The sequence below is a fragment of the Thunnus maccoyii genome, chromosome 7 (assembly GCF_910596095.1).
Source record: "Thunnus maccoyii chromosome 7, fThuMac1.1, whole genome shotgun sequence".
Taxonomy (NCBI): domain Eukaryota; kingdom Metazoa; phylum Chordata; class Actinopteri; order Scombriformes; family Scombridae; genus Thunnus; species Thunnus maccoyii.
Genome location: NC_056539.1, coordinates 13,328,620 through 13,350,533, shown reverse-complemented (window position 1 = coordinate 13,350,533; position 21,914 = coordinate 13,328,620). Strand labels below are relative to the sequence as shown.

The 21,914-nt window shown below is 38.3% G+C and overlaps 1 protein-coding gene across 1 annotated transcript; it reads left to right on the top strand.

Moving 5' to 3' along the window:
• Positions 1-806: 806 nt before the first annotated feature.
• On the top strand, positions 807-18,359 carry LOC121900530. Its single transcript, XM_042416945.1, has 22 exons — positions 807-859; positions 1,324-1,393; positions 1,962-2,147; positions 2,325-2,456; positions 2,625-2,810; positions 2,987-3,118; positions 3,216-3,486; positions 3,756-4,766; positions 6,087-6,091; positions 8,714-8,847; positions 9,080-9,109; positions 9,505-9,574; positions 10,163-10,351; positions 10,524-10,655; positions 10,736-11,006; positions 11,276-12,280; positions 15,282-15,517; positions 15,688-15,819; positions 15,989-16,174; positions 16,352-16,483; positions 16,582-16,852; positions 17,122-18,359. The coding sequence occupies exons 2-22, from the start codon at positions 1,339-1,341 to the stop codon at positions 18,134-18,136; spliced, it is 5,781 nt and encodes a 1,926-aa protein (XP_042272879.1). The 5' UTR covers positions 807-859; positions 1,324-1,338; the 3' UTR covers positions 18,137-18,359.
• The last annotated feature ends 3,555 nt before the right edge of the window (positions 18,360-21,914 follow it).

Genomic DNA, 21,914 nt, shown 5'->3' with positions numbered 1-21,914 from the left:
ACATTTGATTTTAGTACACATATACACATGTAACATATTGAATCATAAGAGAAAATTACACCATAAGTTCCGGGAAGTTACATGGTAAATGTTGGGAAGTTACGCTTTAAAACCCCAATTGTTACTCCCTTGTTTCTCGTTTCATTTAAGTACCAGTAAGAACTGGAAAGTATTTTATATGTACGGATTCATACGAGGAAGTTACACAGTAAGTTCCGGGAAATTACATTGTAAGTGATGGGAAGTTACACCGTAAAACGCGGGCTGTATCATAAAGTGTTAACAATATTTGTTCAGTTTTTCTTTGAACTTCCTCATTGTTGTTGCCTAAAACACAAACTGGTGTCCTGGAGGTCAGTATCTGTTCCACAAAATATTTAACTTCCTCGACTGTGTCTATTAACAGAGAGCTGTTATGTGTTTTTACATAATAATAACATCCTGTGAAATTTGCCAGTTGGTCATTTTCAGTCTTTCTCAGATCCTCTTTCGATTTACTGCACTCTGTCCATGTTTCCGTTTTCTTGTTCTGGTGAACATGAGCATCAACTTCTACCTGTGATCCCTTTTGTTTTAACTCTAATTTATTGAACCTGCATGTGCAGTAACTTCAATCTACCACAGACATACAGTACATAAATATTGTGTGTGTCGTAATCACTGAAAATTTCAAGATAATGTTCATTGTGGGAACAAAATGTGGCATCAGATGTCAACAATTTTTCTGGGAAACGCCCCTTTAGTGGGTGTGGCTATCCTGGAAAATAACTGCATATAATGTGTTAAATTGTGCACAGATTTCTCTAGTTTACTTCTTCAATGAGATCCCTTTCTTCAGTTCACTTCATTTTGAGTTTTGGTAAGTTTATTCCTTTTTTAACCAGAAAAAATGTATGGTTACTGATGGCATTGCACATTATTTGAGAGGGAAAAAAAAGTTTAGAAAAAAACTTGAACAATGAAGGACAATTTGTCCTTATCGTACATAATTTCAGTCACACCATAGATATTCAGCAAAATTGTACATTTTGCATGTGTTTGTGTACATTGGGTTATATGCAAGATAAAATATACCTACAGTATATGTCATTTGAAAAGAAACTTGCTTGTCGCACTCGTGGTGATGTTATGTCTGGGCTTCTGAAATTTATTTTGATCCTAAAAACAGCTATAAAATAAAAGTGACAGGAAACCAAACTTAGCTCCTCTGTCTGTAGACAGGAGTGAATGGTCACTATTCAAAGAATGTGCTGATCATAGAATAAGAAAACATTTCTGAATACAGAAACTTAGTGATGTTCCCTGTTTCCATCTTTTTCCCAGTGTAATGCAATCAAAATGAAAGAAAATACTTTCTCATTATTCTGCGTTCTTTTCATCAGCTTGTCTTCTGGTGAGTAAAACTGTTCTTATCCTAGAAAAGCCTCCACAGCCTAATTTAACGGTGAACAAAAAAGCAATTTTCCCCAAAAAGTCTTTCCAGCTATTTTAATCCGTTCATTTCAGAGAGCTGACAAACACATACAATAAAAATGAATTTTACTGTAGCCTAAATATAACGCAAAACATGAGCTCATGGCATGAGACCAGTACACAACCCCACTACTTCAGTCAAAGTATAGATACTTGTGGTCAAATATTACTCCAATACAAGTGAAAGTTGTTAAGTACTGGAGTACTTGCCTTTAAAAATACTTAATACATATTCAAAAGTACATTTTCTTTTTAATGTCAACACAGTTGTATTGTTGCTATAATTCATTTAGAGAACCTAATGACTCCGAAACAACCTACTGAAACAAGCACTGATGTGCTTGTAGAACCTGTAGAACAAAAAGCTTGTAGAATATGCTACAAAGCCTATAGAAATGCCTGTAGAAACACAATTGAATCGACAAAAGGATAGCCATTGTTGTTTTCATTTTTTATTTAACATCCCTGATTTTTTCACACCTCTTTAGCTAATGAGGAAGGCTACATTAGGCTCACTGGGGGTCAAGACTCCTCTGAAGGCCGTGTGGAGATCTTTCATAATGGCGTTTGGGGGACTGTGTGCGATGACAATTGGGATATGAATGAAGCCCAAGTGGTGTGTCGACAGTTACGTTTCCCAGGTGCAAGAGAAGCTCTGGTATCATTTGGCAGCGGTAAGGAAGCTCTGCTTGACTGTGACTTGCCTGTAGAAATATATGTCTGACACCACTATTTCAGAAGCAACTTTGCAACTCAGATAAACTTTCTTTGAACAATGAACAATATTTGCTTCAGATATTATCATGATGAAAGTTTGACTATTTTTCATTGTGTTGTTGATTTTGTCTTAGGGGAAGGCAACATCTTGATGGATAATTTAGCCTGTGATGGGACAGAGACAAACCTGCTGCAATGCCAGTTCCCTGGGTGGGGGGTCCATGACTGTGGTCATGGTGAGGATGTTGGCGTTAAATGCGAAGAGGGTAAGGCAACCAAATTTGGACAAGAAGTTAAACTCAAAAATGCAATTTCTCTTCCCAACACATAAAACATGAGCTCATGGCATGTGACTAAAAAAACTTTACAATACCTGTACACAGATGCCTAAATGTGGTTATGACATTACATTTGATTTTTTCACACCTCTTTAGCTAATGAGGAAGGTTACATTAGGCTCACTGGGGGTCAAGACCCCTCTGAGGGCCGAGTGGAGATCTTTCATGATGGCGTTTGGGGAACTGTGTGCGATGACAACTGGGATATGAACGAAGCCCAAGTGATGTGTCGACAATTAAATTTCACGGGTGCAAGAGAAGCTCTGGTATCATTTGGCAGCGGTAAGGAAGCTCTGCTTGACTTTGACTTGCCTGTAGAAATATATGTCTGACACTATTATTTCAGAGGCACCTGAATGAGATTGGCTATACAACTCAGATAAACTCACAAAACAACTATGCTACAGATACCATGAAAAAAGTGACTATTTTTCATTTTGTGGCTGATTCTGTGTTAGGGGAAGGCAACATCTGGATGGATGATTTATCCTGTAATGGGACAGAGACAAACCTGCTGCAATGCCAGTTCTCTGGGTGGGGGGTCCATAACTGTGGTCATGGTGAGGATGTTGGCGTTAAATGCAGAGAGGGTAAGGCAACCAAGTTTGGACAAGAAGTTGAACTCAAAAAATGCAATTTTCTTCCCAACACACTGAAACCAAACCACTTAATATTGATCTCTATCAGGACCAGGACCTTTTAATGACAATTTCAGCCATGAGTTCTCTTTGGACCACAACACAAGCCTCTCTCATCAGCTGGGGGAACTGTTTGACAGTGGACGTGACTGTGACTTGAACATCACAGTGGTTGTGGACAACAACACCGTCGAGACAATCTGTGCTCACAGGATCATCCTCTCTCTGAACTCATTCCTCGAAACCTCACAGTCGGATTTCAGCAGCCTCAGCATTGATGTCACCTCTGACTGCAGTCAACATGCCAACAACTTTGTCAGGTAAAAGTTCAAATTACCACTAGCTCTCTCATTGGCCTCCTTTCATCAGTAATAGTTACTGATGACTTCTGTAATATCTTTTACTTGTCTGATGACCTTTTACTACGTATTTGTCAGGTAAACCTTTAACACTCAGCTGATTTTCACTTTCAGGGTGTTAACTGGCTTTGCAAAATTAAGTTGAATTTGGTGTCTAATTCCAAAATTATAGGAAAACATTTGACAGATTGTTGTTGTGTTAGTAATAGCTGAGTTTGTTTGCATTTCAGATACTTCTACACAAGAAAGATTAAAATCACACTAGCCTCTGCCCACTGCATTCTCAGGATGGCAATGGACTGGGATCTGAAAGAAATTCAGAATGAAGCAATAGGTCTTTTCAGATTTTTTGTCACAGAAGATGTCAATTTCCACTATCAAAAGTCTTTCTATGAGTATGCGGTCCGTACAGGTGATGAGTCACTGCAGGAAGTCTGTCTTCGCTACCTGGCTTGGAACTGCGAGGCACTGATCCGCTCTCCAGCCTGGACAGATCTTCCATTTGGCCTGGTCAAAGCTCTGCTGTCTCGCTCAGACCTTGTAGTACATAATGAAAAAGTCATCCTGCATGGACTGGAGAGATGGGCAGCAGCCCAAGGAGACACAACCATTCCTGAGATCCTTTTCAAACTCATCCGTTTTCCAATGATACCAGCTGAGGACTTATACATACTTGATGGCTCACAGTACTATGGCAGCAAGCTGCAGGGGTTTCAGTTCAATGCCTTGCCCTTCAAGGCACTGCTCAACAATCTGAGGGAAGAGCAAAATGTCTACACATCCAGGATTTACACTGGCAGACCATGGAGCTTTACCTTTAGCACTCAGGGCATCAGAGCTTACAGGGATTCTGGGCTCTACACTCTTCACAACCAGCACATCAATAGCCTGACATCTGATTTCAAAACACCTGTTCATAACAGCGCCTATTTTTCTTTTCACAGCATGCGTTGGAAATCAAGAGTATTTATCAGAGATGAGGACTGCTCAAGTGACAGTGTCTCTTGCCCTTCTTTGCCAGCCGTTAGTTTGAGGATTCAAGAAAAGAACAATGATTTACCCAGTGACATGGAGGGACATATCAGTTACAGGAATAGGCTTGTTGTAATGTGTGAAGGGCGGTATGTGTTTCATGTTGAGGAATTTAAAGGTGAGAATCTCATATTTGTTCCGAGCAGCGAAGAACGTGTCTATCCATGCCACTCAAACCAGTTCTCCTACCAAGTGGTGGTACGTCCTCAGTACACCACAGATTAGTTTCCTCTCTGGGAAAAAGATAATATAGCCGGATGAATAATGAAAAACATATATCTGATCTTCATAATACTCTCACCTCTATAAACTCTATTTTATCCAAGTTGACATATTGAATTGATCAGGCTTAAGAAAAAGCTGGACATTTCCAGATGACTTTCCACTTCTTCACCTTCATGCTGATAGGAAGTGAATTAGTGATTGTAACTGGATTGTGGTGTGTAGGGAGGTGTGTCTTGCAGGCAGCTTCCTGGTATATGAGCTCTGTTTCTTCTAAAATGTAATAGATATAGTAATAAACAAGTAAGGCTATCTTTGTCCTATTTTAACTTCCCAAGGTATTTATTTGTTCACATAATGTAATGGCACCACAGCAAAATTTCACATTTGACCTTCTTTTCAATTTACTTGTTGGACATACAGTACATAAATATTGCATGTGTTGTAATTACTGTAAATTTGAAAAATAATGGCTATTGTGTTGTGTAGTCATGGACTCAGACCTGAATTTCAACAGCCACATTAAGACAATTTCAAAGTCAGCCTACTATCACCTAAAGAATATATCAAGAATTAAAGGACTTATGTTTCAGCCAGATTTAGAAAAACTTGTTCATGCATTTATTTTCAGTAGACCTGACTACTGTAATGGTGTCTTCACAGGTCTCCCTAAAAAAATTGGTCAGACAGCTGCATCTGATTCAGAACGCTGCTACTTGAGTCACTATTAGTTTATAAAGCACTGAAAGGTTTAGGGCCAAAATACATTTCTGATCTGCTGCTACGTTATGAACCATCTGGACCTCTCAGGTCATCTGGGACAGGTCTGCTTTCTATCCCCAAAGTAAACATGGAGAAGCAGCGTTTAGTTTTTATGCTCCACATATCTGGAACAAACTCCCAGAAAACTGCAGGTCTGCTGCAACTCTCAGTTCTTTTAAATCACAGCTGAAGACTTTTCTGTTTGCCACTGCTTTTAATTAAACCAAAATTGAGGGTTAATATCTTGCACTGCATTGTAACTTTTATTCTCTTGTTTTATCTGTCTTATTATATTTTATATTCTGTTTTGCCTTTTATGTTCTATGTGAAGCACTTGGAATTGACTTGTTGAAATGTGCTAAACAAATAAACTTGCTTTGTCTTGTCTGGCCTTGCTTTGCCTTTTGGGAACAAAACGTTCTTGGAAACAACCTTAGTGGGTGTGGCAAATCCTGGAAAATAAGTGCATACACTGTTAAATTGTGCACAGATTTCTCCCTTTTATTTCTTCTGAGATCCCTTTCTTCAGTTCACTTCATTTTAAGTTCTGGTAAGTTTATTACTCTTTTAACCAGAAAAACGTATGGATACTGATGGCACTGCACATTATATGAGAGAAAAAATGTTAAGAGAAAAACTTGGCAACAAATGAAGGACAATTTGTCATTATTGTACATAATTTCAGTCACATCACAGATGTGCAGCAAAATTGTACATTCTGCATGTGTTTGTTGTGTTCACACCAAACGCGAAGCGAATTTTAGCCTCGCGTTACTCGCGCGAGTTTGACGCAGGAACATTTGTTTTTATTCACGTAATTCGCGAATAAAACAGGCCGCGGGATCATTTGTGCTTATTCGCCCCAAACAGCTAATGAGCAATGGCAGGCACCGACTAGTCCCCACTTGGGGTCTGTTTCAGAAAGCAGGTTCAACAAACTCTGAGTTAAACCCCGAACTCTGAGTTGATGAACCCCGAGATGGGAAACTCAGAGTTTTCGGTTTCAGAACAGCTGATCAGAGTCAGTTCAATCAACTCTGAGTATGTTCACTCTGAGTTAAGCGTGAGTGTGATGAATAAAAAAACCCCATCATCAATGGAGCCCCGATACTACGAGTCACCATGGCAACAGGTAAATAAAAGGCAGAGCCTCCATTTTAATCCAGTGGATGTAGAAATATGAATGCATGTGTGTGCGGACGCTGCACATTTATCTTTAAAAAAAGATAAACGGGAAAAGTGTCAATAAGTTAACACAATAAAGTTTTATTCAGTGTTGCCCATTAATTCATCATTTAGCAGACTTACATTTCCTTAATGATGATAAAGTGGAATCTGACTGTGTATCAGGCTGAAGCTACATTACATTTTAAATATATTTGTTCAGTTTTAATCTGACGGACAAAACACAGGAGGCAACTGAAGATGAAAAATATAGTTAAAGATTTAAAACATATATAGATCAAAGACATAGAGACATGACTGTAGCTCACAGTCTTATCCAGTAATAATGTGTTTGGTGATTTGTCCTTGAAAAGGCGTCGAGGTTAAAATACATAATATTTTAAATTTTTAGACATCTATTTGTATCTCAGCTCAACAGCATTCAGTGACTTTATTTCAGCTACTTCAACAAATGTAGTAAATTTAAACATTGTCACTGAAATCCTGTTAAAACACGATAAGATTATGCCCCCTATTTAAAAATCTCACTGTCAAACTACATTCTGCAGCTGCACCACGATCCTGCTGACTCAGCATATTAACATATAATCTACAATATTATAGGAATGATGTCCCATCAGTGCGACCAGTCACATCATGAGTGATAGAGATAATTATTCATTGTTCCAACGTCTAAAGCTTCATACCGATTGTTTAAATTTAAACTGAGATTACACATTATTTGCAATAAACATTTCAGCACAGGAGCTGCTCTAACAAACTAACAGCTGTCTTATGCACAGAGTCACAGAATTATAACAGAAGGACATGCAGAGGTTTTATTCTGAACTGAGGATGAATTCACGCTGTGTAATATCTGAATGTGAGAGAAAAAAACGCTCTTCAAAGAAATGACTGATGTGCATAAAAGCGGCAACTTTAGAAAGTCCTTGAGTAACTAAACTAATAATCAACCAGAATTTAGATTCCGACAGATAGTAAACCTCCGCTAATGAATGCGCTTTGATACGGACTGAATGAATGAGGAAATGAAACAGAGTGTCTGGCTCTGTAAGAGGGAGGAGACAGAGAGAAACTCAGGGTTTGTTGAGGAAAACCTGCCAGCGAGTAGGTTAGCTTCACAGAGTCAGTTACTGTGGTAACTAGCCCAAAGTTTAAGTTAGCTCTCTTTCTGAAACTGAAAACCCTCAACTCAGGGTGAACAAACTCAGAGTTTTCACTAAACTCGCTTTCTGAAACAGGCCCCTGGACAATGGGAGCCAGCCGGTGATGTTACTGAAGCTCAGCCTGCCTGCCAGCTCAGTCCTCCTGCTAACAACATTCATACCGACACTAATCTGTAAACACTGAGGAATACATCAAATACATCAACTCTTCTCTGTTCGTTTTGCTGTGATAAACTGCATTAACCTGTCACATAAAACTCCCCCCAAAAATCCGTTTATTTACTACACTTCCCAGACGACAACTACATACCTTAAAGCGGTATGAACCCAAAATAAACATAGATTTTGCTATGATTTAATTGCAATAAACGAATCAAAAGGATGCCGCAATTACTACAACATGATGCCGATTTGTAAAAAGTCTGAATCATCCTTTGTCAGGTCTGTCCACAAGACGACAAGCAAACAACTTTTAAAATAATCATTTTCTGTATGGAGTTCGGATCGATCAGAGCTGTGCTTTATCAACATTGAAGCTGCCCCATCCACACAAAATGACATAATCTAAAGGCATAAATACGGCAGCGACACGTTTAAACACATAGATATCTACTAGTTTAAATTTAAAATTATGTAAAGTCACCAGCATTTAGGTTGTTATTGATGACAGCAGCCGAGGGGGGTGTGTGACTCTGGTGTTAGATGCGAAAGTGAAGATAAATCAGTTTAAAAGTTTAAAGAAATAAACTCCTCCCGCCGGTAAACGGCTCCGGAATCCGGTGTAACTCGTGTGGTGGTCCGGTGTGTGTTTATTCCTCCAGAAATCAGCAGCAGCAGCACCAACGTGTTCCCAAGTGGCAAGCCGCGACTGAATCCCCCGGTCCAGCCCTATGATACGCGCGAAATTTTCGCTGAAGTTCAATATTTTCAACTCGTGCGAATACGCGAATTTCGCGTATTCGCGCCATTCGGGTCTATTCACGCGGGGCGCGTCTTTACATTGACTTTATATGTAATCTCAACGCGCGACAAATTCGCTTCGCGTTTGGTGTGAACACATGAAAACATACATACAATAGCCTATATTCATTTGAAAAGAAACTGGGTTTCTGACTTTTATTTTGATCCAAAATCAGCTAAAAATTGAAAGTGACAGGAAACCAAACTCGGTTGTGCTATGTCTGTAGACAGTAGTAAATGGTCACTATTCAAAAAATGTGTGTGTAAGAAACTATGTGAATGAAGGACAATTTGTCCTTATCGTACATAATTTCAGTCAAACCATAGATATTCAGCAAAATTGTACATTTTGCATGTGTTTGTGCACATTGGGTTATATGCAAGAAAATATACCTACAGTATATGTCATTTGAAAAAAAAACTTGCTTGTCGCTCTCATGGTGATGTTATGTCAGGGTTTCTGAAATTTATTTTGATCCTAAAAGCAGCTATAAAATTAAAGTGACAGGAAACCAAACTTAGCTCCTCTATGTCTGTAGACAGCAGTGAATGGTCACTATTCAAAAAAATGTGATGATCATAGAATAAGAAAACATTTCTGAATACAGAAACTTAGTGATGCTCCCTGTTTTCTGTTTTGTTTTTTTGCCAGTGCGTTGCAATAAAAATGAAAGAAAATGCTTCCTTATTACTCTGCATCCTATTTGTCAGCTTGTCTGCAGGTGAGTAAACTGATCTTATCTTGTGAAAGCCTATTTAAGCACAGCTTAATTTAACAGTGAACAGTGAGCAATTTTCCCTCAGATTTTCCCAGCTATTTTAACCTTCATCCTACCAACATATATTTAACATATACGGACTACTGGCTAGCTTTTATCCCAAGTACAAGTCGGTAGGATTAAGGTTAATGTCTTTATCTTCAACCAACACGCATGAGGAAGAGGTTATTCTTATTTATGAATATAAATGCTTACTGGCTTATATTCTTGTGTGCTTAACAATATTCTCAATGGCAATAAAGGTGGGACTACTTTTTAATCACATCTATTACATATAGCAAATTTTACAGTTCCTAAATGGACAATTTTCAATCTATAAACTATCAGAAAGTAATATGGTCTTATTTTGTATAATGTAAGTGGAGGCAATACAAAGCTCCAGAGGGCTGACTTGTCATAACATGTTGAATGTTACTGTAATAAAGCAAAACATGAGCTCATGTTGTGAGATGATAAAAACTTTACAATGATTGTACACAGATGCCTCAATGTGGTTATGACATGACATTTGATTTTGTCACACCTCTTTAGCTAATGATGCTGATGATTACATTCGGCTGGTTGGGGGACAAAACCCCACTGAGGGCCGTGTGGAGATTTTTCATGATGGTGTTTGGGGGACTGTATGCGATGATGACTGGGACATGAACGAAGCCCGATTGGTGTGTCGACAGCTCCGTTACGAGGGTGCAAAAGAAGCTCTGGTGTCATTTGGCAGTGGTAAGTAAGCTCTGTTTGACTGTGACAGTGTGGAAATTTACATCTGACATCGCTATTTCAATAGCAACTTTGCAATTCAAATAAACATTATTTGAACAATGAACAATATTTGCTACAAATATTATCATGATGAAAGTGACTATTTTTCATTGTGTGGTTGATTCTGTGCAAGGCAAAGGCAACATCTGGATGGATGATTTATCCTGTGATGGGACAGAGACAAACCTGCTGCAATGCCAGTTCTCTGGGTGGGGGGTCCATAACTGTGGTCATGGTGAGGATGTTGGCGTTAAATGCGAAGAGGGTAAGGCAACCAAGTTTTGAAAAGAAGTTTCGCAATTTTCTTCCCAACACATAAAACCATTCCGTATTGATCTCTATCAGGGCCAGAACCTATTGATGAGGATTTCAGCCATGAGTTCTCTTTGGACCACAACCCAAGCCTCTCTCATCAGCTGGGGGAACTGTTTGACAGTGGACGTGACTGTGACTTGAACATCACAGTGGTTGTGGACAACAACATTGTTGAGACAATCTGTGCTCACAGGGTCATCCTCTCTCTGAACTCATTCTTCGAAACCTCACAGTTGGATTTCAGCAGCCTCAGCATTGATGTCACCTCTGACTGCAGTAAACATGCCAACAACTTTGTCAGGTAAAAGTTCAAACTACCACTAGCTCTCTCATTGGCCTCCTTTCATCAGTAATAGTTACTGATGACTTCTGTTATATCTTTTACTTGTCTGATGACCTTTTACTACATATTTGTCAGGTAAACCTTTAACACTCAGCTGATTTTCACTTTCAGGGTGTTAACTGGCTTTGCAAAATTAAGTTGAATTTGGTGTCTAATTCCAAAATTATAGGAAAACATTTGACAGATTGTTGTTGTGTTAGTAATAGCTGAGTTTGTTTGCATTTCAGATACTTCTACACAAGAAATATCACACTAGCCTCTGCACACTGCATCCTCAGGATGGCAATGGACTGGGATCTGAAAGAAATTCAGAATGAAGCAGCAAATCTTTTCAGATTTTTTGTCACAGAAGATGTCAATTTCCACCATCAAAAGTCTTTCTATGAGTATGCGGTCCATACAGGTGATGAGTCACTGCAGGAAGTCTGTCTTCGCTACCTGGCTTGGAACTGTGAGGCACTGATCCGCTCTCCAGCCTGGACAGATCTTCCATTTGGCCTGGTCAAAGCTCTGCTGTCTCGCTCAGACCTTGTAGTACGTAATGAAACAGTCATCCTGAGAGCACTTGAGACATGGGCAGCAGCCCAAGGAGACACAACCATTCCTGAGATCCTTTTCAAGCTCATCCGTTTTCCAATGATACCAGCTGAGGACTTATACATACTTGATGGCTCACAGTACTATGGCAGCAAGCTGCAGGGGTTTCAGTTCAATGCCCTGCCCTTCATGATACTGCTTAATGACCTGAAGGAAGAACAACATGTCTACACATCCAGGATTTACACTGGCAGACCATGGAGCTTTACCTTCGGCTCCCAAAGCGTCAAAAAATATAAGGATTTGGGGTACTACCGTCTTCATGGGCAGCACATCAATAGCCTGACATCTGATTTCCAAACACCTGTTCATAACAGCGCCTATTTTGCTTTTAACAGCATGCGTTGGAAAACAAAAGTAATTATTAGTGATAAAGACTGCTCAAATGAAAGTGTGTCTTGCCCTTCTTTTCCAGCCGTTAGTTTGAGGATTCAAGAAGAGAACAATGATTTAAACAGTCACGTGAAGCAATGTATTGGTTACAGCAATAGGCTTGTTGTAATGTGTGACGGACGGTATGTTTTTCATGTTGAGGAATTTAATGATGAGAATCTCGCATTTGTTCCGAGCAGCGAAGAACGTGTCTATCCATGCCACTCAAACCAGTTCTCCTACCAAGTGGTGGTACGTCCTCAGTACACCACAGATTAGTTTCCTCTCTGGGAAAGAGATAATATAGCCGGATGAATAATTAAAAACATATTATCTGATCTTCATACTATCACCTCAATAAGATATATTTTATGTAAGTTGATATATTGATTTTATCAGGCACTTTCCGTTTCTTCACTTCCATGCTGATTGGAAGTGAATTAGTGATTATAAGTTAAATTTTTGATGGTTCTCGATGGTCATGAGAGAGAATTTGTTCCAAAAAACAACTATACAAGACAAGTCTACTCTTAAGTCACCTTTGGTCAAGTTAAATCTATGATCACAAACCACTCAGCTTTGTTTGTACCTGTTTTAGTTGATTTGGTTTTTGTATATTGTATCTTTAATTAACTGCACTTGTATACTTGTTTTAACTGATTTTCTTTTATCTTGTATCTTTTATTACTTTCTATCTTTTCAAGTCATTTTAAACTGTTACATCATTGTAAATAAGGGCGAGCCCTCAATGATTTTTCAAGTTTAAATAAAGGCAATAATAAAAACCGACCAGTGGCCTGTGTGATGACATACTCTCCTGAAGGTGCTGATGGGGAGGCAGTCCTTCCATACCAAGATTGTAGTCCACAATAACAAACCTCACTGGGAGAGAGCTTAAGTTGATATGAGTGAGCCAATGACCTCATGGTGACTTACACCAAGTTAAAACCGGATCCTCCACTTATATATGTTGTTAATACTTTATTTTACAGGTCTATAATTATCTAAAAGTTTTTAGGAGGTTGCTTGGAAAGAATTAAGTAATTTGGTAGCCTACTCATTAAAGTGAAAATTAGACTGTGTTCAGTTGGTTCAATTATTTCAGTTAATTGGTATTGTAACCCAGAAAGTCTTTTAGTTGTTGCACAGCAGGTCATCTGAACATAGAAAAATGTAAAATCTTTCTACAGGCAAATATACGATTTAACATTTATGAAGAATAAAGTTACCAATAATAAATGAATAATTTAATTAATAATGGATATTTACATGGGTTTAAACAGAACTTTCTTTCAAGGAAATTCCCTTTTTCACTAACTTATAATTAGTTCCAAATTACATAGTTCTTTACAGGGAACTTCCTGTGAAATTAAGGTCACTTTTAGGATATTACAGACCTGTAAAATGAAGCATTAACTATGTCCAATGAATCATGACAATCTTCTCCAGCAAGGTTGTGCGCTTACCAGTATAATAGATCCCAACAGAACATTTTAATTATAATTGTATTATTCTGAACATGCTCAATCTTTCATCTGTAACTATGGATCATATTTAAAAGCTATGAAAAATCTTAGTCTGAAAAGTAAATGTTTTACAGAAATGTCAAATTAAGTTACCCCTGAAATGTTGTGGGGTAGAAGAGTAAATATTATCGATGGAAATACTCAAGTAAAGTACCTCAAAATTTTGGAGAAGTAGGTCCACTACTTTTCTTCCACTGCTGAACTGTACATTTACCTGACATCTCTACAGACATTTTCACTGAAATTATATTATCTGTAACTTTCTGTTGTTTGAATACAGGCATGTACATACCGACATATATTACCACCAGGTGGGTATGAAAGGAACCAACTCACTGCTGGAGGGTTGCTGCCCTCTGCAGGCAGCTTCCCGGTACATGAGCTCCTTTTCTTCTAAAAAGTCTAATAAGACTATTTTTGTTCTATTTTAACTTCCCAAGGTATTTATTTGTTCACATAATGTGATGGCACCACAACAAAATTTCACATTTGACCGTCTTTTCAATTTACTTGTTGGACAAACAGTACATATATATTGCATATGTTGTAATTACTCTAAATTTTACAACAATGGCTATTGTAGGAACAAGATGTTCTGAGAAACTCCCCTTTAGAGGGAGTGGCGATTCCTGGAAAATAACTGGACACCCTTTGTGAAATAATGCACAGATATCTCCAATTTATTTCTTCACAGATCCCTTTCTTCAGTTCACTTCATTTTGAGTTCTGGTAAGTTTATTCCTCTTTTAACCAGAAAAATGTATGGATACTGATGGCATTGCACATTATATGAGAGAAAAAATGTTTAGAGAAAAACATGAGGACAAAGGAAGGATCATTTGTCATTATCGTACATAATTTCAGTCACACCAAAGATGTTCTGCAAAATTGCACATTTTGCATGTGTTTGTGTACATTGGGTTATATGCAAGAAAATACACCTACAGTATATGTCATTTGAAAAGAAACTTGCTTGTCGCTCTCATGGTGATGTTATGTCTGGGTTTCTAAAATTTATTTTGATCCTAAAAGCAGCTATAAAATAAAAGTGACAGGAAACCAAACTTAGCTCCTCTGTCTGTAGACAGGAGTGGATGGTCACTATTCAAAAAAATGTGCTGATCATAGAATAAGAAAACATTTCTGAATACAGAAACTTAGTGATGTTCCCTGTTTCCATCTTTTTCCCAGTGTAATGCAATCAAAATGAAAGAAAATACTTTCTTACTATTCTGCATTCTTTTCGTCAGCCTGTCTTCTGGTGAGTAAAACTGTTCTTGTCTTGTAAAAGCCTCCACAGCTTAATTTAACAGTGAACAAAAAAGCAATATCCCCCCCAAAAAACTTTCCAGCTATTTTAATCCTTTGTATCTTTAGGCCAATATCTTCCATGTACATGTATGAGACAGACGTTATTCTTATTTAGAAATATAAATGCTTACTGGCTTATATTCTTGTGTGTTTAACAATATTCTCAATGGCAATAAAGAGAATATTGAAAAATAAAAAACTATTTTTTCATCACATCTATTACATATAGCAAATTTTGCAGTTCCTAAATGGACAAATTTGGATCTATTAACTGTCAGCTTGTACAAAGTAATCTGACATTATTTAATTTCAAGGGCTGACAAACACATAACTTGCAATAAAAAATAATTGTACTGTAGCCTTAATATAATGCAAAACATGAGCTCATGGCATGAGACTAAAGAAACTTTACAATACCTGTACACAGATGCCTAAATGTGGTTATGACATTACATTTGATTTTTCACACCTCTTTAGCTTATGAGGAAGGTTACATTAGGCTCACTGGAGGTCAAGACTTCTCTGAGGGCCGAGTGGAGATCTTTCATGATGGCGTTTGGGGGACTGTGTGCGATGATGACTGGGATATGAACGAAGCCCAAGTGGTGTGTCGACAGTTAAGTTTCGCGGGTGCAAAAGAAGTTCTGGTATCATTTGGCAGCGGTAAGGAAGCTCTGCTTGACTGTGACAGTGTGGAAATATAGTCTGACACTGTTATTTCAAAAGCAACTTTGCAACTCAGATAAACTTTCTTTGAACAATGAACAATATTTGCTACAGATATTATGATGAAAGTGTGACTATTTTTCATTGTGTGGTTGATTTTGTGTTAGGGGAAGGTAACATCTGGATGGATGATTTATCCTGTAATGGGACAGAGACAAACCTGCTGCAATGCGAGTTCCCTGGGTGGGGGGTCACTAACTGTAATCATGGTGAGGATGTTGGCGTTAGATGTGAAGATGGTAAGGCAACCAAGTTTTGACATGAAGTTGAACTCAAAACACGCAATTTCTCTTTTCAACACATAAAACATGAGCTCATGGCATGAGACTATGTAAACTTTACAATACCTGTGCACAGATGCCTAAATGTGGTTATGACATTACATTTGATTTTGTCACACCTCTTTAGCTAATGAAGAAGGTTACATTAGGCTCACTGGGGGTCAAGACCCCTCTGAGGGCCGTGTGGAGATCTTTCATGATGGCGTTTGGGGAACTGTGTGCGATGACAACTGGGATATGAATGAAGCCCAAGTGGTGTGTCAACAATTAAATTTCACGGGTGCAAGAGAAGCTCTGGTATCATTTGGCAGCGGTAAGGAAGCTCTGCTTGACTTTGACTTGCCTGTAGAAATATATGTCTGACACTATTATTTCAGAAGCAACTTTGCAACTCAGATAAACTTTCTTTGAACAATGAACAATATTTGCTTCAGATATTATCATGATGAAAGTGTGACTGTTTTTCATTGTGTTGTTGATTCTGTGCTAGGCAAAGGCAACATCTGGATGGATGATTTATCCTGTGACGGGAAAGAGACAAACCTGCTGCAATGCCAGTTCCCTGGGTGGGGGGTCCATGACTGTGGTCATGATGAGGATGTTGGCGTTAGATGCAAAGAGGGTAAGGCAACCAAGTTTTGAAAAGAAGTTGAACTCAAAAAACGCAATTTTGCTTCCCAACACACTGAAACCAAACCACTTGATATTGATCTCTATCAGGGCCAGAACCTATTGATGAGGATTTCAGCCATGAGGTCTCTTTGGACCACAACACAAGCCTCTCTCATCAGCTGGGGGAACTGTTTGACAGTGGACGTAACTGTGACTTGAACATCACAGTGGTTGTGGACAACAACATTGTTGAAACAATCTGTGCTCACAGGGTCATCCTCTCTCTGAACTCATTCCTCAAAACCTCACAGTTGGATTTCAGCAGCCTCAGCATTGATGTCACCTCTGACTGCAGTAAACATGCCAACAACTTTGTCAGGTAAAAGTTCAAACTACCACTAGCTCTCTCACTGGCCTCCTTTCATCAGTAATAGTTACTGATGACTTCTGTAATATCTTTTACTTGTCTGATGACCTTTTACTACATATTTGTCAGGTAAACCTTTAACACTCAGCTGATTTTCACTTTCAGGGTGTTAACTGGCTTTGCAAAATTAAGTTGAATTTGGTGTCTAATTCCAAAATTATAGGAAAACATTTGACAGATTGTTGTTGTGTTAGTAATAGCTGAGTTTGTTTGCATTTCAGATACTTCTACACAAGAAAGATCACACTAGCCTCCACCCTCTGCATTCTCAGGATGGCAATGGACTGGGATCTGAAAGAAATTCAGAATGAAGCAGCAAATCTTTTCAGATTCTTTGTCACAGAAGATGTCAATTTCCACTATCAAAAGTCTTTCTATGAGTATGCGGTCCGTACAGGTGATGAGTCACTGCAGGAAGTCTGTCTTCGCTACCTGGCTTGGAACTGTGAGGCACTGATCCGCTCTCCAGCCTGGACAGATCTTCCATTTGGCCTGGTCAAAGCTCTTCTGTCTCGCTCAGACCTTGTAGTACATAATGAAAAAGTCATCCTGCATGGACTGGAGAGATGGGCAGCAGCCCAAGGAGACACAACCATTCCTGAGATCCTTTTCAAGCTCATCCGTTTTCCAATGATACCAGCTGAGGACTTAAACACACTTGATGGCTCACAGTACTATGGCAGCAAGCTGCAGGCGTTTCAGTTCAATGCCTTGCCCTTCAAGGCACTGCTCAACAATCTGAAGGATGAACAAAATGTCTACACATCCAGGATTTACACTGGCAGACCATGGAGCTTTACCTTCAGCTCCCGAAGCGTCAAAACTTACAAGGATTTGGGGTTCTATCTTCTTCATGGGCAGCGCATCAATAGCCTGACATTTGATTTCCAAACACCTGTTCATAACAGCGCCTATTTTGCTTTTAACAGCATGCGTTGGAAAACAAAAGTATTTGTTAGTATTAAAGACTGCTCAAATGTCTCTTGCTCTTCTTTTCCAGCCGTTAGTTTGAGGATTCAAGAAAAGAACAACGATTTACCCAGTCACATGGGGCAACGTATTGGTTACAGCAATAGGCTTGTTGTAATGTGTGAAGGGCGGTATGTTTTTCATGTTGAGGAATTTAATGATGAGAATCTCGCATTTGTTCCGAGCAGCGAAGAACGTGTCTATCCATGCCACTCAAACCAGTTCTCCTACCAAGTGGTGGTACGTCCTCAGTACGCCACAGATTAGTTTCCTCTCTGGGAAAGAGATAATATAGCCGGATGAATAATGAAAAACATATATCTGATCTTCATAATACTCTCACCTCTATAAACTCTATTTTATCCAAGTTGATGTATTGAATTGATCTGGCTTAAGAAAAAGATGGAAATATTTCCAGATGACTTTCCACTTCTTCACTTTCATGCTGATAGGAAGTGAATTAGTGATTGTAACTGGATTGTGGTGTGAAGGGAGGTGTGTCTTCTTTACAGTGGATTTAAGTTTTTGATGGTTCTCAATGGTCACAGTATGTGTGAGAGAGTATATGTTCCAACAAACAACTATACAAGATAAGTCTACCCATGCCTCACAAACCAGTCACAAACTGTCATTATACTCCCAAAGAATGTTACATATTTTATTAGCAATACTGCTATTAATCTGGATTTTAAAACATGTTTATACAAGCTTGTGTCAGTAGAAATGTGTGTGTCTATGTATTCTGAATTATACTGCTGCAGTGTATTAAAATACAGGCTCTTTTGTCCACATCTATGCTCAAAGTGATGATATTATAGGAGCTATTCGTAGTACTCTGTGATGCTGATGTTTGGGCTCCGCCTCTGTATTCACTTGGGATGTGATCAGAAAAAAGAAGTGCAAAAATAGTGAAAGATCAGGTTTTAAAACTGGATTTAGTTGCAATTGGAACAAAGTAAATCCACTGTCTCCATGCATGCATGTTCATTCATTTAATCTAAAGGGGCAAGGACAGAAGACAAACTTATCATATAGAATCTAAACTCAGTCTTTACATACTGTCTCAAAATTCAGTTGAGATTGAACTGACACAGAGAGTATAGACCACAGAGTTTGTTCCCTCTAATTTGATGCTATGGAATAGTGTACATCAGTACAACAGGATGCAACTGTCAATATTACTATGTGAAAGTATTATATCGTCACTGTGAAAGGAGAGATCCAAATAACTAAAGACCAATATCCAAATTGTCTTGTTTACTTTAAATTCTAGAGTCACTTAAACTAAAAAAAATGTCAACTTAAGGAATTTCTCACCACAAACTCTGTTCTGAGTCCACATCAATCCAGGTTCAGGCCGTAGCACAGCAGTGTTTCTGCCATCATTTTGGTTGTGAATGACCTTGTCAGTGCTTTGGATGAGAAAAAAACATTTTGCTGCCATCTTTGTGGACCTCTCCAAGGCATTTGACACTGTTGATCATTCCTTGCTTTTACATATTTTAAGTGATGTTGGTTTTAGCTGGTGCATGGTTCCCAAATTACCTATCTGATCAGCAGCAGTCAGTGAACTTGGGAACTATTCGTTCAGAGTTTTTACCGATATCTAAGGGTGTTCCACAAGGTTCAATTCTGGGTCCAGTTCTTTTTACAATCTATATTAATAATATTTTGTCATCTTTAACTAACTACCATGCACATTTATATGCTCAGCTAGCAGTGGATAACCTGCAACATTCCTTTGACATTCACCAAAGTGCACTTAATGATCTTAAAGTTGTATTGAATGCACATAAAAGTTTATGTTAATCTCTAGAGCTAGAGGTAACGGTAGCAAAAACATGCATATTTCCACTGTACAAGAATTCATTATTGAGAGAGTTACAGAATATAAATACCTTGGTATTTGGATAGATGACAAATTCACATTCAAATTTCATATAGACAATCTTGTCAACAAATTACGACAAATAATTGTTTTTTTGTAAAGAAATAGAACAAACTTTCCCATGCTTTGTGGAAAAGGATTGTTGAAGCTGTTCATCTCTCTGTTATGGATTATAGTAATGTGATTTATAGGCATGCCTCTGCTTCTACTCTTAAGCCCTTGGATGCTGTTCATCATTCTGCCCTCAGGTTTATTACTGGTGATGAAAAACTTGGGTGGTCTTCTCTGACAGAGAGACATGATAGGCACATGTATTTGTTTATCTACAAGGCTCTTATTGATAAGCTGTCATCTGTCCTGGATTGGTCCTTTGGATCACATCAAACTCAGTCTAATGACTGGCTTTCACTGCAAGTCCCTCAAGTTTATACAGAGCTCAGAAGATCTACTTTTAGTTTCTATGCTCCAACCACCTGTAACTCGTTACAAAAATGAATGAATACTAAAAATGAATACTCTGGTCACCTTTGGTCAATTTAAATCTATGATCACAAACCACTCAGCTTTGTTTGTACCTGTTTTAATTGACCTTGTTTTTGTTTTTGTATCTTTAATTAACTGTACTTATATACTTGTTTTAACTGATTGTTTTCTTTTATCTTGTATCTTTTATTACTTTGTATCTTTTTAAGTCATTTTAAACTGTTACTAGACATCATTGCAAATGATTTTTCAAGTTTAAATAAAGGCAATAATAAAAACCGACCAGTGGCCCATGTGATGACATACTCTCCTGAAGGTGCTGATGGGGAGGCAGTCCTTCCATACCAGGATGGTGGTCCACAATAACAAACCTCACTGGGAGAGAGCTTAAGTTGATATGAGTGAGCCAATGACCTCATGGTGACTTACACCGAGTTAAAACCGGATCCTCCACTTATATATGTTGTTAATACTTTATTTTACAAGTCTATAATTTTCTAATAGTTTCTAGGTTGCTTGGAAAGAATGAATTTGGAAACCTACTCATTAAAGTGAAAATTAGACTGTGTTCAATTGGTTCACCTCCAATTAAATTATGTCAATTAATTGGTATTGTAACTCAGAAAGTCTTTTAGCTGTTGCACAGCAGGTCAGCTGAACATAGGAACATTTTCACTAGTTTCCAATAATAAATGAATAATGACTGAATATTTACATGGGTTTAAATGGAGCTTTTCTGCCCATGAAAGTCCAATTTTCACAAAAAATAGTACCAAATTACATAGTTCTTTTCAGGAAACTTCCTGGGAAATTGAGGTCCCTTCTATACTACAGACCAGTAAAATGAAGCATTACCTATGTCCAATGATGAATCATGGCCTAATTCAAAGCCTAATTCTTATTTTTATTCTTATTTTCATTGTTACAGGATAACTTTTATTGCATTTATTACAAATTTTTATTGTGTGTATTTATCGTATTGAGCCACTGGATGCCTAAATCTATCTATCTATCTATCTATCTATCTATCTATCTATCTATCTATCTATCTATCTATCTATTAGGGCTGTAGTCAACCAAAGAAAGTCTTGGTCGACTAAAATCGTACATAATCTTCAACTAATCGATTAGTAGTGGGTGGGGAGGGGGTGTAACGGGACACCGTGCACAGCGCACAGTGAACTCACAATTCTCCGATTTGCCTCTTCAGGTTAGGCTAACCTATTGTTGCTAACTTTGAAGCTAACCCCATTCACTTTTCCAGCACTTGGGGAAACAACAGACGTGACTTTTTAGCATTTATTAACTGACACACTGGAGTCTGTGCTGTACATTTATTGCCAGACTGAGAATTTACCGCTAACCTTTTCCTCTGCTCCACTCACATCCATCGTCACTTTCCTGATGCTCTTTCCCACTCGCTACGCAAACATACTAAGCACTTCCTAAACGAAGTTACGCAACCGATATTTAGTGTTATTTTTGGCATTAAAAAATATTTTTGGCCTGGCGGGGGTTCGTTGATATTATTACAGGAGAAACGCTGATTCAGTAGACATTCAGTACGTTCAGTAAACACTCAGTAAACATTGAGTACAGTTAGACCTGGCAATGTCCACTAGGTTGGGCGAGTTCAAAGCTGTGAAAACAATGGTTGTGTTTTGAATGCACCCC

Bases quoted from the DNA above. Each gene is read 5' to 3' on its own strand.
- LOC121900530 (XM_042416945.1), top strand. From the start codon at position 1,339: ATGAAAGAAAATACTTTCTCATTATTCTGCGTTCTTTTCATCAGCTTG. The intron at 3,119-3,215 runs GTAAGGCAACCA...GATCTCTATCAG, and splicing joins TGGCGTTAAATGCAGAGAGG to GACCAGGACCTTTTAATGAC. The intron at 16,853-17,121 runs GTAAAAGTTCAA...TTTGCATTTCAG, and splicing joins CATGCCAACAACTTTGTCAG to ATACTTCTACACAAGAAAGA.